Source organism: Ursus maritimus, unplaced genomic scaffold (genome assembly GCF_017311325.1).
Source record: "Ursus maritimus isolate PB19 unplaced genomic scaffold, ASM1731132v1 scaffold_7, whole genome shotgun sequence".
Classification (NCBI taxonomy): Eukaryota; Metazoa; Chordata; class Mammalia; order Carnivora; family Ursidae; genus Ursus; species Ursus maritimus.
The window spans coordinates 31,424,097-31,451,992 of NW_024426885.1; the positions used below are offsets into that span (position 1 = coordinate 31,424,097).

Consider the following 27,896-nt stretch of genomic DNA (forward strand, 5'->3'; position numbering starts at 1 on the left):
GATGATAAACTAAAACCTTCTTTCAACTGGGTGGTCAACTTGGGGCTCATCCTAGGTCTGGTCTTTTATGAGAAAATGGAACCTTGTAACCCAGTGCATGAGAGGAAGGCAAGAATACAGGCCAGACCCTTTCCTCTCCTGAAGAGTCTGCCAAAGTCGTCACATAAGTCTGATACCTGAAGCATATGGATTCCATTCACTAACAATACAAAGCACTTATAAGAATAGAACTATTAATCAAATACTATTCAATTCTGGTCAAACTGATCATTGAGATATTTCACTTCTGGGAAAAAGTCTGTTAGGCATTCTTTTAGGTTTCCCAAGTTCTAACCATTATCAGTTTAGGTATTCAGAAACTACTCAGTTTAACTCCTTGGAGAATAGCCATCACGAGGGTGCCTGGGTGGCTCAGTCTGTTAAGCATCTGCCTTTGGCTCAGGTCATGACCCTGGGGTCCTGGGATCAAGCCCCACATTGGGCTCCCTGCTCAGTGGGGAGCCTGCTTCTCCCTCTGCCTCTGGTTCTCCCTCTTCCTCTGCTGCTGCCGCCCCCACCCCCAGCCGCTGTTACACGCTCTCACTCTCTGTCAAATAGATAAATAAAATCTTAAAAAAAAAAAAAGAATAGCCATCACCAAATTACTCTTCAATATTTTACCTTCAGCCTTTATGAAGAATTGATAAAAAATGTTTTAGTAAGAATGTGTGTCTATTTCCTGGAAAACTGAACTGGAAGATAGATAGATAGATAGATAGATAGATAGATAGATAGATAGATAGATAAACTTAGTAGTTCTTAGAGAAGTCTCATTCCTGAACCGTATTTGAAGGTTTAGTTCAACTTCTCTCCCTCTGATCCCCAATCCCTCCAGACAGAATTAGTTGCCCATTCAACTAATTACCATAGGATCTGATGGGCATTTATATTAGGGCATTTAATCAGAGTCCCAAAGGAGGAGGTGTAATGGATCTGCATCTTTATACTTCTGGTGCCAAGTTTAGTAGGAAGGAAGCTAACATTTATTTGAGAGCTTGCCCTAAGTGTTGTTAGGAGCTTTTGTATATCTATGAGGAAGACATTCAGTAATTTTTAAAATTTGTTTGAATAGGGGCGGCTGGGTGGCTCATTCGGTTAAGCGTCTGCCTTCAGCTCAGGTCATGATCCCAGAGTCCTGGGATCGAGTCCACATCAGGCTCCCTGTTCAGTGGGGAGACTGCTTCTCCCTCTTCCTCCCCCAGCCCCTGCTCATACTCTTTGCTTGGGATCCCCTCTCTCTCTACCTCCCCCTGCTCATGCGCATGCACACGTTTGCTCTCTTTCCCAAATAAAATTTTAAAAATAAATAAATAAAATCCGATTAAATAGAACTGGGTTTAATCCTACAAATAATTTGGTGTCTTCTGTAGAAGTGGTGTATTTTCTTTGATTAGACAATGAGAAATATATAACCCATTTTCATTTCATTTATCTTGGCTACCAGGAAGCTCACATTTAAATGTTATGTTTAGGGGGTGCCTGGGTGGCACAGCGGTTGAGCATCTGCCTTCGGCTCAGGGCGTGATCCCGGCGTTATGGGATCGAGCCCCGCGTCAGGCTCCTCTGCTGTGAGCCTGCTTCTTCCTCTTCCACTCCCCCTGCTTGTGTTCCCTCTCTCACTGGCTGTCTCTATCTCTGTCTAATAAATAAATAAAATCTTTAAAAAAAATAAATAAATAAATGTTATGTTTAATTACAGAAACCTACTTCTCCCAAATTCTTGGTATATTTACCCTTCCTCCTCCTATATGTGGTTTATGATTTCTGCTATTTTTTAAATGACTTGCCATATGTCTGATTTTATTTCTTTTTTTTTTTTTAAGATTTTATTTATTTATTTGACAGAGAGAGAGACAGCCAGCGAGAGAGGGAACACAAGCAGGGGGAGTGGGAGAGGAAGAAGCAGGCTCCCAGCAGAGGAGCCTGATGCGGGGCTCAATCCCATAACGCTGGGATCACGCCCTGAGCTGAAGGCAGACAGACGCTTAACGACTGAGCCACCAGGCGACCCTGTCTGATTTTATTTCAAGTTACCCCAAATCCTTTTTAAAAAATGCATCTAAAAGCAAATTTACAAATATGTTACTAGAGTTCATTCAGTTTGATTTAGAATCAGCTCAACATAATTATTCTAATTTACCTCGTGTTTTTCAATAATCATTTCATCAAAAATGTTGATATATATATTATCTTTTATTTTAGATAAGCTTGAGAAGCTATAATCATGTCCTGGTGAGCTGTAAATAAGAAGAACATATGTAAATGCTTAACTTATTTTATAAGAGCATTATACATAAAAAACCATAAAATTACCTGTTCTTTTCTTTTACAAAGTAGAAGCTAAGAAAAAGCTATGTGTTTTACAGATGACTATTATCTTTCATTAGAGCCAGTATGTGCTTTGTGATTTATCTTGTATCGCTCTTAAGGTAATTTGCATGAAAAATAAGAATGTTTAAATTTCAAGGAGAAAGACTTTTACTACAGCCATCCATTGCAAACAAATTATCCAAGGTACGATATATTAAGATTTTCCAAATACCTTACTCTGCTACTTTCTGCTAGCTCCCAAAAATAGTTAAACTGCTCTTTTTCTCTCAGCTAAAAGATACAACTGTTAAACCACAGAACTTATTCTCTTTCCCACATTTATTTTCTCCAACCAGAAACTGGGATAGTGGAATTCACCTTGCAAGCTGTCTGTTGATGGCTTACTTGATTAGATACAATTTTGGAGGTAGTGAAAGGATAGTGTGGTATACCTCAAGCCTAGAACTTCCTTCACTCTTAGTTCCAGCTTGTGCATGGAACCTTGAACCTTGATCAAACTTTTAAGTGCTCAGAGAGGTTAAATAACTTGCTTAAGGTAATGCCACCAGCAAATGACAGAGCTCATATGTGAACTCAATTCTGACTGACTCGAAAGGCCAGACTCTTTTCACTATACCAACTGCCACTGATATTACTTATTGAAGCTTGTTGCTAAGGAAGCAACTACTATTTCAGAGGATCTCCAAAAGTTTGTATCTTCCGAGACCTACAGCCAGTGACAACTGAAAAATGTTAGCTGAGATTAGAGAACAATTTTAAGTTGAAGTTTCCTTATATTTTTTAAGTGATAAGCCGACTTCCATACCCTGCTCTTTAAGAGTTCCCTTCCATGTTGCAAAGGCGTAAGACAGGACAGAGGAGGCAATGAATACTTACAACACTATGTTGGCAGGAGAAATGATAACTGTCATCCTCCAGACATTTGTGAGTGTGTCAACTCAGTATGTCCCCTAAATCACTCAAGTCCTGCATTGTCTTGCATTTTGTATTCTACTAAAACCTTATTCAAACTTTACCTCAATTTCTCCTCCAAAGCAGAGTTCACAAGGCTAATTACTATATACTGTTTATTTATTATTACTCTCTATCCCATTTGCATGTTCTTATTCACTAAAATGTCATGTAGAGAAGGGACTAGAGCTCTTGTATCTCAGGGAACCAAAAGTGGTAACTGAATGCTGTGCCTTAGCTGAACCCTCTGATCTATTTGGTTATATTCTAAAGGTGTTCTTAGCATATCTTGCTGCTGTAACTGTGAGAAGGCAAATACGCTACAGACTCCTTCTCTTTAGTTCACTTACAAATTTATCTTATCAACTCTTTTGTGTTCTCCTAAATCTATTTATTTAATAGAGTGACAGCACCCAAGAATAATCAAATATGAACCATATGATCTGCAGAACTTGAGGGAGCTGAAGAAGATTGGCAGGAGAAGGGGGAAAGGGCACAAGGACAAGAGAAAGGACTTTGATAATGGATGTGGTTGACAGTTCTTTATATTCTTTCACCTCAGTGAGAGCTAAAGATATTTAGGAAGTGATAACTGAAAATGGCTAATTGAGTTTAGAGAGCAATTTTAAGTTCTAGGTTTCAAATTTATCTTGATCAATGTACTTTATTTCCAATAACAAAAGCCTGTTTATACAGCTTTAGTACCAAATATAAATCTTAAAAAGAAGAACGAAGCTGGAGGCATCCAGCTTCCTGATTTCAAAATATATTACAAAGCTACAGTAATCAAAATAGGATGGTACTGGCATAAAGATAGACATAGAGACCAATGGTATAGAATAGAGAGCCCAGATATAAATCCTGGCATCTACATCAGGAAGACTGGTCTTTGACAAGGATGTCAAGCATATACAATGTGGAAGGAATAGTCTCTTCCAACACAAACTAGTGGTTGTTACCTCTGGGGGAAAGAGAGGGGATACAATTAGGTGCTGGCTCAGTAACAACTAGGTACTGGCCTTTGAAGGTAATGGTAATATTCTATTTTTTAAGCTGGATGGTAGATACACAGGTATTCATATTATTACTTTTCCTCAGAACTTACATTTGCATATACATTAATCAGTACCCATGTAAAAAATATTTCATAATTTAAAAGCTTAAAAAATAAAGCCTATCTCGGGGCGCCTGGGTGGCACAGCGGTTAAGCGTCTGCCTTCAGCTCAGGGCGTGATCCTGGCGTTATGGGATCGAGCCCCACATCAGGCTCCTCCGCTATGAGCCTGCTTCTTCCTCTCCCACTCCCCCTGCTTGTGTTCCCTCTCTCGCTGGCTGTCTCTATCTCTGTCGAATAAATAAATAAATAAATAAATCTTTAAAAAAAAAAAAAAAGCCTATCTCAATCATTATTTTCAAGCAATGGCTCAAGAAAACAATTTTGTTATTTTTTTTTCTAGAAGCTGAGGAAAAACAGATTCCAACCTACATAAAATCTACTTTAATTTCTTCATTCCAGCATGGATGAGATCCACTTGCAGTACTGGTTTGGTATACAGTGTGTTGAAAAGAAACTTCCACGAGAGGTTGTACAGTGTCCTGAAACACATAATAAATACTGACTAGATTTTTGAGGTATTTTATATAGTTGGGCAAACTAGACAAAAAGTAGAAGGCCAGGAAATTACTTGTTTACTGGCCGACAACTGGATGGCTTACTTTTTCTAGTTTTTCAAACAGCGATTTTTCGTTCACTCATTTAATAAACATTTATTGGTCCTATTCAATATCAGATACTTTTCTAGGATTGAAAGATAAATGGAACTTACCCTTAAGGACTTTATATTCTATTGGGGGAAAATAAACAGGTAAACAAATAATTGCAATAAAATGTGAAAAATAAAAGAAATATATTCAAGGTATAATAGTTACTCAGGAGAGCCAATGATTAATTTTCTGGAGTAAGAACAAGGAGAGTTTCACAGAGAAAACATTGATTGACCTTGAGTTTTGAAACATTATGTGGTAAGTTTCATGTGACCAATAATATGGAGCTGTGTGGAGGCCATTCCAGGCAAAGGAAAGGGAAAGAGTCCTTCTAGAAGTAGTGGTAGGATATGATACTGTCTTGGGAAGGAGGGAGATGTGGCTGATTCGTAGTTAAGGGCCAGATCATCATAGATTTTTGTAGGCATTCTAAAAGAGCTTGTACCTTATTCTAAAGGCCCTGAAAACAGTGGAGCAGGGAGTGAATTGGTTAGGATTACATCTTATAAAGAGTACCTTCATTGTGCTATAGGAAATCAACTGGAAGCTTAAGACTCTAGAGATGGAGAGACCAATTAGGAGCCAGTTGCAATTCAGGGCAAACATGATCAAAACTGCACTTTATAGATGTGTTAAACACTTACCTCATTTAAGATCTCATCCGAAGCTACTGATTTGATTGTTTCTTTATGTCTGAGGCGAGATATTGATGATTTCAAATAGGTAGGCAGATCCAAGGTTCTTCAGGAAAAACAATATAGAGATATACACTTCAAATAATTTTAACAGAGAAGAGGAATTAAGATGGCAGAGGAGTAAGGGGACCCTAGGTTTGTCTCATCCCTTGAATACAACTAGATAGTTATCAAATCATTCTAAGCCTGAGAAATCAATTGGACTGCAAGTCTACAAATAGAAAAGAAACCACCTTTTGGAAGGTAGGAGGTGCAGAGACTTGAATCTGGTGTGATAGAGCAGAGGATATGGCGGTGGGGAGGGAACCTGCTTGAGGAGGCTACTACAAAGTATTAGAAGAAGCAGAGTACAAAATCGGTTTTAGGAGTCCACTACAGTGGGGACCATGCCTGGCTTACAGGTGCTCCAATCAAAAGACATAAGAGTATCAGAATGGATCAAAAACCAAGATTCATCAATATCCTGCTTACAAGAGACTCATTTTCGATTCAAAGACACCTTCAGATTGAAAGTGAGGGGGTGGAGAACCATTTATTATGCTAATGGACATGTAAAGAAAGGTGGAGTAGCCATCCTTATATCAGATAAACTAGAGTTTAAAGCAAAGACTGTAATAAGAGATGAAGAAGGACACTACATCATAATAAAGGGGTCTATCCAACAAGAAGATCTAACAAATGTAAATATTTATGCCCCTAGCTTGGGAGCACCCAAATATATAGACTAATTAATAACAAGCTTAAACTCATTGATAATAATACAATAATTGTAGGGAACTTTAACACCCCATTCATAGCAATAGACAGATCATCTAAACAGAAGATCAACAAGGAAACAAGGGCTTTTAATGACACACTGGACCAGATAAACTTACAAATATATTCAGAGCATTTCATCCTAAAGCAGCAGAATACACATTCTTTTGGAGTACACATGGAACATTCTCCAGAATAGACCACATACTGGGTCACAAACCAGTACTCAGCTGGAACAAAAAGTTTGAGATCATTCCATGCATATTTTCAGACCAAAGGCTACAAAACTTGAAGTGAACCACAAGAAAAAATTTGGAAGGACCACAAATACATGGAGGTTAAAGAACATCCTACTAAAGAATGAATAGGTCAACCAGGAAATTAAAGAAGAATTTAAAAAATATATGGAAGCAAATGAAAATGAAAACACAATAGTTCAAAACCTTTGGGATGTAGCAAAAATGGTTAAGAGGAAAGTATATAGCAACACAGGCCTTCCTCAAGAAGCAAGAAACATCTCAAATACACAGCCTAACCTTACACCTAAAGGAGCTGGAAAAAGAACAGCAAATAAAGCATAAATTCAGCAGGATAAGAGAAATAATAAAGATTAGAACAGAAATCAATGATAGAGAAATTTAAGAAAACAGTAGGAAAGATCAATGAAAACCAAGAGCTGGTTCTTTGAAAGAATTAACAAAATTGATAAACCCCTAGCCAGACTTATCAAAAAGAAAAGAGAAAAGACCCAAATAAATAAAATTATGAATGAAAGAGGAGACATCACAAGCAACACCAAAGAAATACAAACAATTATAAGAGAATATTATGAGCAATTATATGCCAACAAATTAGGCAATCTGGAAGAAATGGATAAATTCCTGGAAACATAAACTACCAAAACTGAAAGAAGAAGAAATAGAAAACCTGAACAGACTCATAACTAGCAAAGAAATTGAATGAGTAATCAAGAATCTCCCAACAAGAGTCCAGGGCCCGATGGCTTCCCAGGGGAATTCTACCAAACATTAAAAAAGATTCAATACCTATTCTTCTGAAAAAATAGAAATGAAAGAAAACTTCCGAACTCATTCTATGAAGCCAGCCTTACCTTGATCCCAAAACCAAAGACCCCAATAAAAAGGAGAATTACAGACCAATATTCCTTGGGAACATGGATGCAAAAATTCTCAACAAAATACCAGCCAATAGGATCCAACAGTACATTAAGACGATTATTCACCACGACAAAGTGGGATTTATTCCTGGGCTGCAGGGGTGGTTCAACAACCACAAATCAATCAATGTGATACACTACATTAATAAAAGAAAGGATAAGAACCATATGATCCTCTCAATAGATGCAGAAAAAGCATTTGACAAAATATAACATCCTTTCTTGATAAAAACTCTCCACAATGTAGGGAGAGAGGGAACATACCTCAACATCATAAAGGCTATTTATGAAAGACCCACGGCTAATATCATCCTCAACAGGGAAAAACTGAGAGCTTTTCCCCTAAGGTCAGGAACACAACAGTGATGTCCACTCTCACCACTGTTGTTCAACACAGTACTGGAAGTCCTAGCCTCAGCAATTAGACAACAAGAAGAAATTTGAAAGGCATCCAAATCAGCGAAGAAGTCAAACTTTCACTCTTCACAGACGACATCTAATCTATGTAGAAAACTAGTAAGGCTCCACCAAAAAATTGCTGGAACTGATACAAGAATTCAGCAAAGTCGCAGGATATAAAATCAACACACAGAAGTCTGTCGCATTTCTATACACTAACAATGAAGCAGTAGAAAGAGAAATCAAGGAATCGATCCCATTTACTATCACACCAAAAACCATAAGATACCTAGGAATAAACATAACCAAAGACATAGGATCTATTCTCTGAAAACTATAGAACACTTATGAAAGAAATTGAGGAAGACACAAAGAAATGGAAAAACATTCCATGTTTTATTAAAATGTCTATGCTACCCAAAGCAATCTACACATTCAAAGCAATTCCTATCAAAATACCATTGGCATTTTTCACAGAGCTGGAATAAACAATCCTAAAATTTGTATGGAACCAGAAAAGACCCTGAATAGCCAAAGTAATGTTGAAAAAGAAAACCAAAGCTGGAGGCATCATAATTCCAGCCTTCAAGCTGTATTACGAAGCCTTATCATTAAGACAGTATGGTACTGGCACAAAAACAGACACATAGATCAATGGAACAGAATAGAGAACCCAGAAATGGATCCTCAACTCTAGGGTCAACTAATCTTCGACAAAGCAGGAAAGACTATCCAATGAAAAAAGACAGCTTCTTCAACAAATGGTTTTGGGAAAACTGGACAGCCACATGCAGAAGAATGAAACTGGACCACCTTCTTACACCATAGGGAGAAATAAATGAAAATGGATGAAAGACCTAAATGTGAGACAGGAATCCATCAAAACCCTAGAGAAGAACACAGGCAGCAACCTCTTTGACTTCAGCTGCAGGAACTTCTTACTAGACATGTTTCCAGAAGCAAGGAAAACAAAAGCAGAAATGAACTACTGGAACTTCATCAGGACAAAAAACTTTTGCACAGTAAAGGAAACAATCAATAAAACTAAAAGGCAACCTATGGAATGGGAGAAGATATTTGGAAATGACATATCAGATAAAGGGCTAATGTCCAAAATCTATAAAGAACTTATCTAACTCAATCCCCAAAAAACAAACAATCCAGTCAAGAAATAGGCAGAAGACATGAACAGACATTTCTCCAAAGAAGACATAAAAATGGCCAACAGACCCATGAAAAAATGCTCAACATCACTCATTATCAGGGAAATGCAAATCAAAACCACAATGAGATACCACCTCACACCAGTCAGAATGGTTAAAATTAACAAGTCAGGAAACAACAGATGCTGGTGAGGATGTAGAGAAAGGGGAACATTCTTCCACTGTTGGTGGGAATGCAACCTGGTGAAGCCACTCTGGAAAACAGTATGGAGGTTACTCAAAAAGTTAAAAATAGAGCTACCCTATGACCTAGCAATTGCACTACTAGGTATTTATCCAAAGGATGCAAACATAGTGATGCCAAGGGGCACACGCACCTCAATGTTTATAGCAGCCATGTCCACAATAGCCAAAATCTGGAAAGAGCCCAGATGTCCATCAACAGATGAATGAACAAAGAAGAAGTGAAATATATATATGCATGAAATATAGCCATCAAAAAGAATGAAATCCTGTCATTTGCAGTGATGTGGATGGGACTAGAGGGTTTTATGCTAAGGGAAATAAGTCAGTCAGAGAAAGACAAATACCATATGATTTCACTCATATGTGGAATTTAAGAAACAAAACAGATGAACATAGGGGAATGGAAGGAAAAATAAAATACAATAAAAACAGAGAGGGAGGCAAACCATAAAAGACTCTTAATTATAGTGAACAAACTGAGGATTGCTAGAGGGGGGGTGGGTGGGGGGATGGGGTAATTGCGTGATGGGCATTAAGGAGGACACTTGATGGGATGAACACGGGGTGTTATATGCAACTGATGAATCACTAAATTCTACCCCTGAAACTAATAATATACTATGTGTTAACTAAACTGAATTTAAATAAAACAATTTTTAGATGAATCATTTTAACATTCGTTTTAGTGGGAATGGGCAGGGTTTTGCCTATGTGCATGGTGATAAATAATTCAGTTACTCTGGATCTTACAGAGTTTGCTTTGGATCTTCTTATCATAGGTGGTTAGAGCTGAACGTTTCATAATCACCACTTTGGAAGAGTGGCTTCTAAATGCTGAACCATGGATTGAACTTAGCCTGTGATGAAGTTTTCAACTGTCCTCAGCAAAGGAGAAAAATAAGGCAAGTGATACTTTGAGATTACAGCCTTTCTATTTTTGGTGTTACAATATTCTTTCTTTTACGAATTGACGATTACAGAAAATGGTGGTGACTTTATGATGTCCTTACTTCATAAAAGTTAGCCTTTGGAATGTGCATTTGTTTTGAGAACATCAATTCTATTAGATAAATAAGGTTGTTGTTTATAAAACATAGGAAAAACTTTGTAAGAGGTTTTAACTATAGATTAGTACCTAGTAAGCAAAATATTTTTCATATGTAGAATTCATGGAATGTGGTAAACATTAGGTAAGCAGGTAGAGCACATATGTGTTAAATATAGAGGAGGATACTTAATATTCCTGAGATACCTGGGTCCTAAATACCAATAATATAGGATTCATACATGAAACTAAATACAGAAGGCATTCAACATTCAGGACACACTAAATATACATGAGCATTTAATATTCATGATGCCTTAATTTGGCCACTAAACGGTGATACCCATTCTGGCCCCATATATCCTCTGCTCAAGATACTTAAATAAAACCCATGGAGTGCCTGCAGAAGAGTTGGGTAAGATCTGATTTCTGCAGAGGTCAACTAAAATAGCAAGTCCGAAAGAGCCTACTCTCTCTTGTGTTCTACCTGCAGTACTGAGAGGGGCCAGTGGCAGAGAACAGTGCAGGTGGTGACAGTAGGGTCACAAGTGGTAACAAAAGGGAAGAAGGTCAAAAGGCATTTATTTAATATGGCATCCCAAAATACACATGGTAAATTTACCGTGGTCATCTCAAACTTCTGAAAACTCCTAATACATAGCAATGACAGTATGACAACCCACATGAAGATTTCAATTTTCATTCCATTTCTGTATACGGAGCATTAATACAGTGCCAATTTTCACACATAGGACAGCATGGAAATTTATATTTAAGATAGAGCTTTTGCAAAAAAAAAATTAAAATTAAAAAAAAGCGCTTTTGCAACTGTAAAAATTGGTGCACACTACCTTACCTATTAACTGTTGTATTCCTGGTAGGAATATTATAAGCCCGCAGTATTCTGACAAGAATCTTAATATCTCCATCACAGATAGTCTGTGCTGCCACCTTTTTCCTCTCTTTCCTCTGAGGCTTTAACTTTCTTCGTCGTTCAACAAGCTTACAAACTGCATGTGTCAACTGGCTAAAGAGTAAAAAAGCGATAAGCTGCATATGCACAAGATAACTTTGTTTTAAAAGACATCAATTTTTTTTTTTTAGATTTTTTTTTTTATGTATTTATGTGACAGAGAGACAGCCAGCGAGAGAGGGAACACAGCAGGGGGAGTGGGAGAGGGAGAAGCAGGCTCCCAGCGGAAGAGCCTGACGTGGGACTCGATCCTGAAACGCCAGGATCACGCCCTGAGCCGAAGGCAGACGCTTTAACGACTGCGCTACCCAGGTGCCCCTAAAAGACATCAATTTTTAAAGTGAATTATTATAAATAAGGCCATTATTCTGAACCATACTCTCTTCATTGTTGAGGGGAGACAGAGTTGTCTTAAACCCAAGGAAAGAAGCTTTCTCTGAGCACAGAAGAGATGCTGTGCTCACTCTCATATTGTGAGAAGATGTGATTGCTCCATGCTCTTTGGGTACATGGTCCAAGAAGAGACAAGGGCATGGAGACGTAATTCCACAAAAACATGATGTTCTTTCAGAATATTATTCATTTTTCAGGAATCACTCTCCTGAAGGTGATTAGATACTCAACTTTTCTACAGGCTCTGTAACAGGAGTTAGTTACACAAGCTGCCAACCAAATCCATGGAATTATAGCTTTATGATCACACTCATTTTCCCCCAAAAAACTGAAAATAAAATACAATAGATTTCAACATCCAAACCAATTAAAACCATATTGGTAACACTAGGAATCTGCAAGTGGCCCCGGGGAGGATTCCCAGAAACATGGCATCTCTATTTCTGGTCCTACCCCCAACTTTCAGAGAGAACAGTGTGAGAATTGAGTTGAGCCAAAAGCTCTCCCAACTGCTGCCTGTGGGTTGTAGCACCACGTATGGCTGAGGATTCCGTTTTGAAAGGGGGAGATAATAGGCTTGGTATGTGGTGCTGCCAGCAATGACTTTTCCAGTAGCGGTTCCAGAACAGGAAAATCTTAGGGCAAAACTAATTTGGGACAAAGGTATTTCTTTTCTTTTTCTTTCTTGACCTAAAAACTATCAATAAGGAGAGGGTTGAAAACTAGTACTATGCAACTGAAAATACATAGCATATAGATATGTCCAAAATGCAATTTTAAAATATATTTTAAGTCACTATATTTTACTTTATCCCTTGTAAGTGCATCCTCTGACGTGTAAGTTAATATTAAAATGAAGAACTTTGAGAATTTTTAAGGCATTAGCTTAAAGTTTTATATTTCATATTTAAAAAAATAATAATTTTACAATGTACCTTGCAGATACAATTTCTTCATAATCTGCCACAACATCCGATAAGTTAAATTTGCTAACTTTCACAATTCTTTTCATTATCAACCTTCTCATCTACAAAAAAATAAATTTAATTTAAGGAAATAATAGTTTATATTTGAAGATTAAGTATTTACAATGCTACTGGTGCCACCATTTTTTAGTCTAATTTTTGCAAGCAGAATGTAAAGGGAGATTAGGAGGATTTCACAAAAGTAAATGCAAACATACTGATAATACTATTTTGTTATTGTTACCTTTTTCAGAAAATTGGCAGAATTTATCCTTTGTGCAGTAATAGAATTGACATCTGAAATGGAGATATCCTTCTCTATCTGACTTTCATATTCCTAAACGGAGAATTAAGTTAGTTTTACCTCTTCAGTGTAACAGAGTTCAGAGTATGATACATCGCAATAAGATATAAAATATTATTCAGTTCATGTGTAAGAGACACTGCCAACACTCTGGCATGAGATTCTCCCACTGGGCATTAGCTAAGAACAGCCTTAGACCATATTTCATTTGCTTCTAGGATGAGGTCCATTCATCTTTTAAAATAGCATAATGTTGAGAAAAAAAATTTACGATTGAGAAAATTATGAAAAAATGTGAAAATGACTGCAAAGTATTCTTTATGCATGCATTTACCTGGCAATCACATATGGGAAGTAGTTTAGTATCAATAACTTTAATTTTTAACTTCTAACTTTATTTTTTGTAAGATTTTTTAAAGCAATCTCCACACCCAACATGGAGCTCGAACTCACAATCCCAAGACCAAGAGTCACACCTTCTACCAACTGAACCAGCCAGGTGCCCCTTAACTTCTTTTTTTTTTTTTTTTAACATTTCTTTTTTTTTTTTTTTTTAAGATTTTATTTATTTATTTGACAGAGATAGAGACAGCCAGCGAGAGAGGGAACACAAGCAGGGGGAGTGGGAGAGGAAGAAGCAGGCCCATAGCGGAGGAGCCTTATGTGGGACTCGATCCCAGAACGCCGGGATCACGCCCTGAGCCGAAGGCAGATGCTTAACCGCTGTGCCACCCAGGCGCCCCATTAACTTCTAACTTTAAAAAGTTAATAACTCTAATTTTACTTCAAGCAGTTGGTATAAGTTATTTGTCAGGCTGCTTCGTCTATATAATTCAGAATAAATCTGCATCTGTTATATTTGCATTTGTAGGATACATCCCTAATACACATGGAATATGTTTTACATTATGGATAACATTAAAGACTACACAGGACCTGAGAGTTAAGATGGCGGAGGAGTAGGAGACACCGTTTTCAGCCGGTCCTCCGAGTCGAGCTGGATAGGTACCAGACCAGCCTAAACAACCACAGAACCAGCCTGAGACGCAGGAAGACGCATCTGGATCTCTACAAATGAACATCTCCAGCGCTGAGTATTGAGGTACGAAGCGGGGAGCCATGAAACTGTGCACAGATATCGGAAGATAAACGAAGGGGAGGGAGCCGCCGCTGCCGGGCGCCGGAAGCGGCAGCCACTGCACGCGGTGAGAGGAGCGGGGCTCGCGGGATCTGGCACCCGCAGAACAGCAGACTGAGACCGGTGAGCCGGTGCGCGCCACCAGGCATCTCGCTGAACACCGGAATACCCGGTGCGCCACTGGATCCAGACTGAGACCGGGAGATCCGGAGCGCGGCGGCTGGCGGCTGGCGGCATTAGAAAAACAAAGGACAGAGACGCGCCGGCCCTGGAAGTGAGGGCTGGGACGCCGGGTGTGGGGCGCACATCCCGGGACGCTGCAGGGTTGAGCAGCACCAACAGAAACAGAGTTAAAGTGGCCAGAACATTAGTAGAGAACGGGCCGCAATCCTTCTGTTCCGTGACAGAGGCTGAAATTTGGCCGCTGCTGCTCTGACTCTCAGAAGAGGCACAGCAAACCGCCAGGGAAAGCCGCCAGAGAACAAAAGCCTGGAAATACCGGCTCAGAGAGTGCCCATCCCCATCCCCCCTCGCAGGGGACACGGAGACTCTACCCAAACAGGGTTGCCTGAGTATTGGCGCGGCAGGCCCCTCCCCCAGAACACAGAAGGCAGGCTGAAAAATCAAGAAGCCCACAACCCGGGCGCCTGGGTGGCGCAGTCATTGAGCGCCTGCCTTCGGCTTAGGGCGTGATCCCGGCGTTCCGGAAAGGAGTCCCTCATCGGGCTCCTCCGCTGGGAGCCTGCTTCTTCCTCTCCCACTCCCCTGCTTCTGTTCCCTCTCTCGCTGGTTGGCTGCCACATAAATAAATAAATAAAATCTTTAAAGAAGAAGCCCACATCCCTAAGATCCCTATAAAACAAGGGGCACGGCCTGGGACCCAGTCAATAATTTGGGCTCTAGAAACCCCGCAACCTCTCTTCATCAGAATGACAAGAAGGGGAAGCCCCCCCCAGCAAAGAAAAGACAGTGAGACTGTGGCCTCTGCCACAGAAATAATGGATATGGATGTAACCAAATTATCAGAAATGGAATTCAGAGTAACGATGGTCAAAATGATGAGTAGAATTGAAAAAACTATTAACGAAAAGGTTACTGAGAATATAGAATCCCTAAGGACAGAAATGAGAGCGAATCTGACAGAAATTAAAAATTCTATGAGCCAAATGCAGGCAAAACTAGAGGCTCTGACGGCCAGGGTCGCAGAAGCAGAGGAACGGGTTAGTGAATTGGAGGATGGGTTAATAGAGGAAAAAATGAAAATAGAAGATGGTCTTAAAAAAATCCACGCCCACGAATGTAGGTTACGGGAGATTACTGACTCAATGAAACGATCCAATGTTAGAATCATCGGCATCCCCGAGGGGGTGGAGAAAAACAGAGGTCTAGAAGAGATATTTGAACAAATTGTAGCTGAAAACTTCCCTAATCTAGCAAGGGAAACAAACATTCGTGTCCAAGAGGCAGAGAGGACCCCTCCCAAGCTCAACCACGACAAACCTACGCCACGTCACGTCATAGTGCAATTCGCAAATATTAGATGCAAGGATACAGTATTGAAAGCGGCCAGGGCAAAGAAATTTCTCACGTACCAAGGCAAAAGCATCAGAATTACGTCAGACCTGTCTACACAGACCTGGAATGAGAGAAAGGGTTGGGGGAGCATATTTAAAGCTCTTTCAGAGAAAAACATGCAGCCAAGGATCCTTTATCCAGCAAGGCTGTCATTCAGAATTGATGGAGAAATAAAGACATTTCAGAATCGCCAGTCACTAACCAATTTTGTAACCACGAAACCAGCCCTACAGGAGATATTACGGGGGGTTCTATAAAAGTAAAAAGGCCCCAAGAGTGATACAGAACAGAAAGTCACAGCCAATACAAACAAAGACTTTACTGGCAACATGGCAACATTAAAATCATATCTCTCAGTAATCAGTCTTAATGTAAATGGTTTGAACCATCCCATAAAACGCCACAGGGTTGCAGATTGGATAAAAAGAAATGACCCATCCATTTGCTGTCTACAAGAGACTCATTTCGAACCCAAAGATGCATTCAGACTGAGAGTAAGGGGATGGAGTACCATCTTTCACGCAAATGGACCTCAAAAGAAAGCTGGGGTAGCAATTCTCATATCAGATAAATTGGATTTTAAACTACAGACTATAGTTAGAGATGCAGAAGGGCACTATATTATTCTTAAGGGAAGTATTCAACAAGTGGATATGACAATTATAAATATATATGCCCCCAACAGGGGAGCAGCAAGATACACAAGCCAACTCTTAACCAGAATAAAGAGACATATAAATAAAAATACATTAATAGTAGGGGACCTCAACACTCCACTCTCAGAAATAGACAGAACACCCTGGCAAAAACTAAGCAAAGAATCAAAGGCTTTGAATGCCATACTCGACGAGTTGGACCTCATAGATATATATAGAACACTACACCCCAGAACCAAAGAATACTCATTCTATTCTAATGCCCATGGAACATTCTCAAGAATAGACCATGTTCTGGGACACAAAACAGGTCTCAACCGATACCAAAAGATTGAAATTATCCCCTGCATATTCTCAGACCACAACGCTCTGAAATTGGAACTCAACCACAAGGAAAAATTTGGAAGAAACTCAAACACTTGGAGACTAAGAACCATCCTGCTCAGGAATGACTCGATAAACCAGGAAATCAAAAATCAAATTAAACAATTTATGGAGACCAATGAGAATGAAAATACAACAGTCCAAAACCTATGGGATACTGCAAAGGCAGTCCTAAGGGGGAAATACATAGCCATCCAAGCCTCACTCAAAAGAATAGAAAAATCTAAAATGCAGTTTTTATATTCTCACCTCAAGAAGCTGGAACAGCAACAGAGGGACAGGCCTAATCCACGCACGAGGAAGCAGTTGACCAAAATTAGAGCTGAAATCAATCAAGCAGAAACCAGAAGTACAGTAGAGCAGATCAACAGGACTAGAAGCTGGTTCTTTGAGAGAATCAATAAAATTGACAGACCACTGGCAAGACTTATCCAAAAGAAAAGAGAAAGGACCCAGATTATTAAAATTATGAATGAAAAAGGAGAGGTCACGACGAACACCATTGAAATTGGAAGGATTATTAGAAATTTTTATCAACAGCTATATGCCAATAAACTAAGCAATCTGGAAGAGATGGAATCCTTCCTGGAAACCTATAAACTACCAAGATTGAAACCGGAAGAAATTGATTCCTTAAACAGGCCAATTAATTATGAAGAAATTGAGTCAGTGATAAACAACCTTCCAAATAACAAAACTCCAGGCCCGGACGGTTTTCCTGGGGAATTCTACCAAACATTCAAAGAAGAAATAATACCTATTCTCCTAAAGCTATTTCAAAAAATAGAAACAGAAGGAAAGCTACCAAACTCATTCTATGAGGCCAATATTACCTTGATCCCCAAACCAGGCAAAGACCCCCTCAAAAAGGAGAATTACAGACCGATTTCCCTAATGAATATGGACGCCAAAATCCTCAACAAGATACTTGCTAATAGAATCCAACAGTACATTAAAAGGATTATCCATCACGATCAAGTGGGATTCATACCTGGGATGCAAGCGTGGTTCAATATTCGCAAATCAATCAGCGTGATACATCATATCAACAAGAAAAGACTCAGGAACCATATGATCCTCTCAATCGATGCCGAAAAAGCATTTGACAAAATACAGCATCCTTTCCTGATTAAAACCCTTCAGAGTGTAGGAATAGAAGGTACATTTCTCAATCTCATAAAAGCCATCTATGAAAAGCCTACTGCAAATATTATTCTCAATGGGGAAAAGCTGGAAGCCTTTCCCTTAAGATCAGGAACACGACAAGGATGCCCACTCTCGCCACTATTATTCAACATAGTACTAGAAGTCCTTGCAACAGCAATCAGACGACAAAAAGGGATCAAAGGTATTCAAATTGGCAAAGAAGAAGTCAAAATGTCTCTCTTTGCAGATGACATGATACTCTATATGGAAAACCCAAAAGAAGCCACTCCCAAACTATTAGAAGTTATAGAGCAATTCAGTAACGTGGCAGGATACAAAATAAATGCTCAGAAATCAGTTGCATTTCTATACACGAATAACGAGACCGAAGAAAGAGAAATTAGGGAATCCATCCCATTTACAATAGCACCAAAAACCATACGTTACCTTGGAATTAACTTAACCAGAGACGTAAAGGACCTATATTCTAGAAACTATAAATCACTCTTGAAAGACATTGAGGAAGACATAAAAAGATGGAAAGATATTCCATGCTCATGAATCGGAAGAATTAACATAGTTAAAATGTCCATGCTACCCAGAGCAATCTACACTTTCAATGCTATCCCGATCAAAATACCAAGGACATTTTTCAAAGAACTGGAACAAACAGTCCTTAAATTTGTATGGAAACAGAAAAGGCCCCGAATCTCCAAGGAACTGTTGAAAAGGAAAAACAAAGCTGGGGGCATCACAATGCCGGATTTCGAGCTGTACTACAAAGCTGTGATCACAAAGACAGCATGGTACTGGCACAAAAACAGACACATAGACCAATGGAACAGAATAGAGAGCCCAGAAATGGACCCTCGGCTCTTTGGGCAACTAATATTTGATAAAGCAGGAAAAAACATCCGGTGGGAAAAAGACAGTCTCTTCAATAAATGGTGCTGGGAAAATTGGACAGCTACATGCAAGAGAATGAAACTTGACCACTATCTCACACCATACACAAAAATAAACTCCAAATGGATGAAAGACCTCGATGTGAGACAGGAATCCATCAAAATTCTAGAGGAGAACATAGGCAGCAACCTCTACGACATCGGCCAAAGCAACCTTTTTCATGACACATCCCCAAAGGCAAGAGAAACAAAAGATAAAATGAATTTATGGGACTTCATCAAGATTAAAAGTTTCTGCACAGCCAAGGAAACAGTCAGAAAAACTAAGAGGCAGCCCACGGAATGGGAGAATATATTTGCAAATGACACTACAGATAAAGGACTGGTATCCAAGATCTACAAAGAACTTCTCAAACTCAATACACGAGAAACAAATAAACAAATCAAAAAATGGGCAGAAGATATGAACAGACACTTTTCCAATGAAGACATACAAATGGCTAACAGACACATGAAAAAATGTTCAAAATCATTAGCCATCAAGGAAATTCAAATCAAAACCACACTGAGATACCACCTTACGCCAGTTAGAATGGCAAAAATAGACAAGGCAAGAAACAACAATTGTTGGAGAGGATGTGGAGAAAGGGGATCCCTCCTACATTGTTGGTGGGAATGCAAGTTGGTACAGCCACTCTGGAAAACAGTGTGGAGGTCCCTTAAAAAGTTAAAAATTGAGCTACCCTATGATCCAGCCATTGCACTACTGGGTATTTACCCCAAAGATACAGATGTAGTGAAGAGAAGGGCCATATGCACCCCAATGTTCATAGCAGCATTGTCCACAATAGCTAAATCGTGGAAGGAGCCGAGATGCCCTTCAACAGATGATTGGATTAAGAAGTTGTGGTCCATATACAATGGAAGAAGCACGGGCCTGAATAGCAATGGTCCAACTTTCGTGCCTGGCATTCAGTGTTGCTAATGACCTGGGTAATGACTATCTAGCAATAAGTCATCACTTAGCCCTGCGTTTTCTCATTTCTGCAGCTTTCCTTGTATCAGAACCCAAGGATTTCCTCTTCTCTGCTTATCTAAATCCCACTTCTCAGGGGGGGTAATCAGAAGGGGGAATGAAGCATGAGAGACTATGGACTCTGAGAAACAAACTGAGGACTTCAGAGGGGAGGGGGGTGGGGGAATGGGATAGACCGGTGATGGGTAGTAAGGAGGGCACGTATTGCATGGTGCACTGGGTGTTATACACAACTAATGAATCATCGAGCCTTACATCGGAAACCGGGGATGTACTGTATGGTGACTAACATAATATAATAAAAAATCATTAAAAAAAAAAAAAAACATTAAAGACTACACAAAAATAATGAAGTAGATACTTTCGAACTTCCAGCCCTGTTACAATGAACATTCTTTTATCTAAAAGTAATTTATTTGTTCTTCCAATTATCTGCAAGAAATCTTGAATTTAATTCTGTTGGCAAGTAACAACTTTTACTTAAAGACATATTAATATTTCATATCACTTTACTCTTTAAAGTATTAATTTATAAGAGCAACTTAAATATTATAATATCTAGATACTAATTTTTTATTATATGTGTCACAAATACACTGTCTTAATCTGTAGGGTTTTAATTTTAATATCAAATTTATTAATTTTTTTATTTATACTTTTTGTGTTTTAAGAAATACTTTCTCACCCCAAGATTAAGATACCATTTAAGTTTTGCTTTTCACATGTAATCCTTTTCTTAAGTTTTTTATTTTAATTCCAGCGTAATTAACATAATTCACATGTAGTCTTCCTTACACAAGGTATTTATTCCTTTTGTGAGGTCTGAATCTTCTATTTCTTTCTAAACAGATGACCAGAACCACTTAACAGATAGTCCATTCTTTTTCTTAAGATTTTTTTTTAATTTAAAGATTGTATTTATTTATTTGTCAGAGAGAGACAGAGAGAGCAAACACAAGCAGGGGGACAAGCAGGCAGAGGGAGAAGCAGGCTCCCCACTGAGCAGGGAGCCCCATGCAGGACTTGATCCCGGGACCTTGAGATCATGACCTGAGCTGAAGGTAGACTCTTAACCAAGTGAGCCACCAGGTGTCCCTTTTGGAAGATTTTTTATTTATTCATTTGAGAGAGATAGAGAGAGCGAGCGTGAGCATGAGCGGAAGGTGAGGGGGTGGGGGGGTGCGGAGGGAAAGAGAGAAGCAGACTTCCTGCTGAGCAGAGAGCCTGACACGGGGCTCAATCCCAGGACCCCAAGATCATGACCTGAGCCAAAGGCAGCCGCTTAACCCACTGAGCCACCCAGGTGCCCCGAAAGTCCATTCTTTTAGATCTGATTTGTGACGATACCTATCAAATATAAAGTTTCCACATATGAATAATAAGTCTGTTTTGAGGCCCTCTGTTCTATTTCACTGGTTTGGAATTGCATTACTACATTTACAAAATAATTTGGGGAGAACTGGCATCCTACAATGCTGGCACCTTACAATTTCCTATCAGTGAACATTTACTCAGATTTTTTTTTTTACATCATTCAAAATGTTTTATAATTTTCTCCATTAAGTCCTTGCACTTTTTGTTAAATATATTCCTATGTATCTTAGAGTTTTAATTGTCATTGCAAGGGGTATCTTCATTAAGTTACAAGTTTAGTGGGCTTTTACTGGTATACAGAATGCTATTTATTTTGTCTTTAATTTTTCCTCAAATCTTTCAAAACAAAAAAAAATTAGCAAGAATGTTATAATCCATATACCCATCCTCTTAAGTAATTATAGTTGACCCTTGAAAACATGGATTTGAACTGTGCAGGTACACCTGGATGCAGACTTTTTGCATATGGTACTGAAAATGTATTATTTCTTCCTTATGATTTTCTTAATAATATTTTCTTTTCTCTAGTTTACTTTATTGTAAGAATACAGTATATAATACATGTCATATAAAAAAATGTGTTAACACTTTCTCCTATCAGGTTCTGATCAACCTGATATTTCAGTTTTGGGGGAGTAGAAAGTTACACATGGACTTTCAACTGCTCAGGGTTTGGTGCTCCCAACCCCCACACTGTTAAAGGGTTAACTGTGTACTTTGCCACATCTGCTTAATTTGTCTCTTTTATTATTTTTATTTTTTTGGCTAAAATATCTTGGAGTATATTACAGACACCATGCTTCCACATTCCTTAATAAATACTACAGCATGAATCTTCAGAAAACTAAGGACACACTTCTATACAGCCATGATGCCATAATCACAAACAACAAAATAAACAATTTCTTAATATTATCTAATATTCAACCCATAGCCAAATTTCACCAGTCGCTGTTTTTTTCCTCTCAAAACCTGGATCTAATTAAGGATCATGTGTTGTCTTTGGTTGTCCCTTTAGTCTCTTAATCTAGAATACTCTGCCTTTTTAAAAACTGGCTTTTTAAAGAGATTAAAACAGTTGTACTAGCAAGCCAGTTGTCCCACATTCCAAATTTGATTTTTTCCTTGTAGTGCCATTTAACTTGTTTCTCTATTCCTCATGCTTATAAACAAATTAAAGTCTTAATTTGATTCAGAGTACACATTTGTGGCAAGGATATCTCATACATAATGTTGTATATTTCATACTGTATCATATAAGGGGCAATAATGTCTGGCTGTATTTTATTATTGTATTAGTTTTCTTTTGCTGCTGTAACAAATTATCACAAATTAAGTCACTTCAAAAAACACAAATTCAGTATCTCACAGTTCTGTAGGTGAGAAGTTCTGGTTGCCCCAGCTGGTTTCTCTGCTCCAGGTTTCACAAGGTTGATGTCAAAGTGTAGGCCAGCTGGGTTCTTAACAGAAAGGTGTGGGAAGGATCTGTTTCCAAGCTCATTGATGTTGTTGGCAGAATCCAGTACCCTGCAGCTGTGTGACTGAGGTCTCCTTCCCTTGCTGCCATCAGCTAGGGCCCACTCTTAGCTTCCAGGGACCTCTCTCCAGTCTTTGCAGATGTTCCTTTAAGTCTCAGAGCCAGCAACTACTGGTTGAGTCCTTCTCATGACAAATCTGATTTCTCTTTCTGCAGCTTTTGCTCCCAACTGGAAAAATTTCTCTGCTTTTGAAGGCTCGTGTAATTAGATTAGGTCCCACCCAGATAAACCAGGATAATCTCCCTATTTTAAACAATGTAACATAACATATTCACAGGTTCTGGGGATTAGAGAGTGGACATCTAAAGAGGGGGCCATTATTCTACCTACCACTATTAGTAAGATTAAGCTGGATCACTGAGCCAAGATGGTGACAGCTAGATATCTCTGTTGTAGAGGTACAATGTTCCTTTTGCAATAAAGAATTAGTCATTTTAAATATGAATATTATATTCAACAGATTTACTAGTTGTGACAGTTTGCTGTAGTTTCTCTTATGTTTTCCATGTAGACAACTGTATTTTCTGCAACAAGGGCAGTTTGTCTTTTCTAATTCTAATTTCCTTCTTTCTGTCTTAATGCATTGGCTCTTCCTGGTAGAGATGATAGTGGGCATCCTTACATTGTTCAGATTAAGGGAAAATTGATGTCTATCCCCTAAGTATAATGTTTGCATAGGAGCCTATGAGGAAATGGATTTCTGATCATGATCCATACCAACTCAGTTTCAGAGCCATACAATTAATACGGTATTGAATCACAGTCAAGGGGCAGATTATAAGGAATAGATTTTCCAGAATGCTGAAAAGCTGGAGACAGAGAATTGTTCAGGGACACCTGGGTACTGGCTCTATTTCTTTTCTTGAAGGAAAATATGGATCAAGAACCAGAGGAGGCCAATGTTTGTAAACATTCCCTTAAATGGAAGTGCATTTACCATGTAAGTATTAATTCTCTTGGAGTAGTTGGGTAAACCTTGCCTATTGTGCAAAGGGGTTTTTTGTTTAACTGCTTTTTTTGTTTCATTTTGTTTTGTTAACTCTGGCAAAACCCTACTCTGTGTGGACATGTCACAAGAAGCTTACTCCCCATTAGGATACCAAAGTCCAGGAAAAACCAGCATCAAAATTTGTTGCAGCTGTCCTGACCTGTGTTCTGCTCTGCTTTCCGTATGTTTCTGCATTACTAGCTAATTATATCTGAAACTCATTGTAATCATCCAGTGGATATGTAGGTCATGCCTTCTTGTCTCTCCTCCCACCCTCTCAATTTCATAATTTAGAAGAAGCACTTCCTTCAATGCAGTTCACATCAGCAGAAAAACCCAAAATGTTGTAACATTCTTAATCAGTTTAAAGAAGTTCTCTTCTTAGGAAACAACAAAACTAAAAGGTAACCTAAGGAATGGGAGAAGTTATTTGTAAATGACGTATCCAATAAAGGGTTCGTATCCAAAATATATAAAGAACTTATAAAACTCAACACCCCCCCCAATCCAATGAAAAAATGGGCAGAAGACGTGAACAGACATTTCTCCAAAGAAGACATACAGATGGCCAACAGACACATGAAAAGATGCTTATCATCACTTATCTTCAGGGAAATACAAACCAAAATTAGAATGAGGTATCACCTCACACCTGTCAGAACGGCTAACATCAACAGCACAAGAAACAACAGGTGTTGGCAAGGATGTGGAGAGAGGGGAACCCTCTTGCACAGTTGGCAGGAATGCAAACTGGTGCAGCCACTCTGGAAAACAGTATGGAGGTTCCTCAAAAAGTCAAAAATAGGACTACCCTATGATCTAGCAATTGCACTACTAGGATACATACACCCCTATGTTTGTAGCAGCATTATTTATAATAGCCAAGATATGGAAGCAACCCAAGTACCCATTGATTGATGAATGGATAAAGATGGGATATATGTATATAATGAAAAATTACTCAGCCATAAAATGAAATCTTGCCATTTGCAACAACATGGATAGAGCTAGAGAGTATAATGCTAAGTGAAATAAGTCAGTCAGAGAAAGACAAATGCCATATGACTTCACTCATATGTGGAATTTAAGAAACAAAACAAACAAGCGAAGGAGAAAAAAAGAGAGAAAGAGACAAACCAAGAAACAGACTCTTAACTATAGAGAACTGATGATTACCAGAAGAGAGGCGTGTAGAGGGATGGGTGAAATAGGTGATAGAGATTAACAGTGCACTTGTCATTATGAGAGCCAGGTATTGTATGGAACTGTTGAATCACTACATCGTACATCTGAAACTAATATAACACTGTGTGTTAACTAACTGGAATTAAAATAAAAACTAAAAAAAGAAGAAATTTCCTTTTAATTCTAGTATACTAAGAGCTTTCATTATGAATGAGCACTGATTCTATTAAATGCCTTTTGGGCATTTATTAAAAGGAGCATATTTTTCCTTCCTTAATTTTGTTAATGTGGTAAATTATATTAATAGATTCCCTAATTAAATTAGCTTTGTTATGTGAAAACAAACCCTCTTAGATCATAAAGTGTAATTATATATTTATATACAATACATTGTTTTTCAATTTGTTGAATTTTTATTAGTAATTTTACAACTATGCTCATAAGTAAAATGATCTAAAATGATCATTTTCTGCTCTCCTTGCCCAATTTGGGTATGAAAGTTATATCAGATTCAGAAAATGAGCAGGATTACTTCCCCTCCTTTTCTGTTCTCTGAATAGTTTGAATAAGGAAAGCTCCTAGTTTCAAGAGTAGAAACTATTCCTCTTTTATGATGTTATATTCCCAATATGCTGAGCCTCGTCTCTGCCTGTCACAGTTTATGGAACTGTAGAATTGAATTCAATCATTGAGATAAGCAGCAGGAGGAAACCGAGTAACTTTCTAGCTATTCTAAGATATTCTCATGTCTTCCCTCTGTAGTTTGCTAACTGAAGTTCCTAAGGTCTCAAAACAGGAGATTGACCATAACTAAAAGTTGGTAAATGCTTTCTGAAGCCGAATACCAGTTAGTCAGTTTGTGATTCCATGTAGTTATACTAACCCATGTTTGTGAAAGTCATGAATTATCTGCAAATCCTGTCGTTATATGACTATAATAGTCAAATGTGCTAACTGGTGGTGCTAGGACATTGTCATTGAAAAATCATTAATTTGCATTTCCCCTTTCACCTCTGAGCCACACCAAAAGAGTCTCCAGACAGTCTATTTGGTTCAGAACTGTCCTTGAGTTTTAAATGTAATGAGTCCTGTATAGTTTTGTTTGTGTATCCTCTAAACTAGGGTATACAAGCTAAAGGATGCCTGTGTGGCAACAACAAAAACACACACTATTTTTTAAAACAACTTTTATTTAATATTAAGTGACTTATTGCAATTTACTTTCAGTCCAGAATAAAATGAAGACAAATATCAAAGAGTTTATATTTATATTTACATTTTTTTCTTATTGATAATAACCATAGTTAAATTAATAAGTCTATTATAACCTATTTTTCAAAAATAGGTTTTTAATATAAACTTATTAGTTAAAAAAATTAAAATAGACTTAAAGCAGCAAAAATATTAATTTATCATACAATAAGCAATATTCAAATAGAAACCACATACCTGGAAGACTAAATCAGGAATATCCTTGTCGTAAAGGGGTATTTGCTGCAGAAGGAGAATGTCTAATTGACCTGCATTTCTAAGTTGCAATAGCTGGAAACGTTTACTCTTTTTCATTTCTTCTTCAGAAACAAAGTTAAATTCATCTTGCAACTGTTCAAGACGAAAATATTTTGGAATATCCTGTCCTTTATGTTTCATGTACTATAAAACATAAATAATAGTCTTTATTTAATATATTAATTTTTTACAATTTTAGAATTATTTCAAAACATTTTCCCCTCAACTGTGAGATGTTAGAGTTGCCATATATGTAGGAAATGGAGCAATGAATCTATACAGAGATAGAATCTGAAAAAAAAGAAAAAAGAAAAAATAGAATCCAGCCTACATGGCTTTCCAATCTTTTCCTGGTCATGACTGAAATGAAAAATGAAAATATTTGTATTGCACACTGGGTTAAAAGATGAGACTATTCATATCTGTTTGCCGTAAATGTTGAGAAAGGATCAATATTTCTGTATACCTGTAACCAATAGAGCACATTAATTGGGAAGCTCTGATCTAGGGAAGCTTAACTTCAATAATCTATGCATTGTTTTATTCAGTAAATGCAAATGTGCGTACGTGGTCCATGCAAAGAAGAGTGCTAGCTACCAAACTTCGCTGTAGTTCTACAAGGAAAGATAAAACAGAGAATGAATACTACAGTAAAAGGCAGAATGATATCAGAGTCACAGAAATTATAAAAAGAAAAAAAAAGTTAACAGGAGGGAATGGAAGGAAGGGCCTATATCTAACTGCGGTTATCAGGGAAACCTTTATCAGACTTGCATGGTAGGTAAGATAGTCACCTAGGGTGCCCTTCTGGGCAGAGGGAATGACATGAATAAAGGTATGAAGAATGCATGTTTGAGGCGCACAGAGCAGTTCAGTTGGTTATAAGAAACAATTGGAGAAGTGAACAGATAATGGAGTCTTTGAGGGAAGGAATGTGTCTATAAATCATCTTTATATCCCTAGCATCTATAATACCATGGGCACTCAGTAGTTGTACAAGGATGCCAGCCTGAAGGTTAGCCTATAGGATGGACTGCAGGCTGCTAATTAACAGCAGAGTACCAACTATCAGGCCTAAAGTAGCAATTATTTCAGTTGCTGAATTTCTAATTGCCTTTACAATACTGTAAAACTGGTTGAAAATCATATCTGTCTTCAGATTTATCTTTATATGCCTCCTGGTACCTAGAAAAATATACAGCAAACTATGAAGTATAAGGGGGTAGAGCTTAGGAAATAGAATATACAGTATTGATAATTG

At 38.2% G+C, this 27,896-nt stretch overlaps 1 protein-coding gene across 1 annotated transcript in view; it reads right to left on the minus strand.

Moving 5' to 3' along the window:
* Nucleotides 1-27,896, minus strand: part of CC2D2B (coiled-coil and C2 domain containing 2B) — a 97,005-nt gene that overhangs the window by 28,663 nt on the left and 40,446 nt on the right. The window contains exons 18-24 of the mRNA XM_040624803.1: nucleotides 26,576-26,779; nucleotides 13,142-13,234; nucleotides 12,868-12,959; nucleotides 11,423-11,593; nucleotides 5,730-5,826; nucleotides 4,808-4,917; nucleotides 2,180-2,276 (exon numbers count right to left, since the gene is read on the minus strand). Coding sequence (XP_040480737.1) covers nucleotides 2,180-2,276; nucleotides 4,808-4,917; nucleotides 5,730-5,826; nucleotides 11,423-11,593; nucleotides 12,868-12,959; nucleotides 13,142-13,234; nucleotides 26,576-26,779 — 864 coding nt within the window. The remainder of the gene's footprint in view (nucleotides 1-2,179; nucleotides 2,277-4,807; nucleotides 4,918-5,729; nucleotides 5,827-11,422; nucleotides 11,594-12,867; nucleotides 12,960-13,141; nucleotides 13,235-26,575; nucleotides 26,780-27,896) is intronic.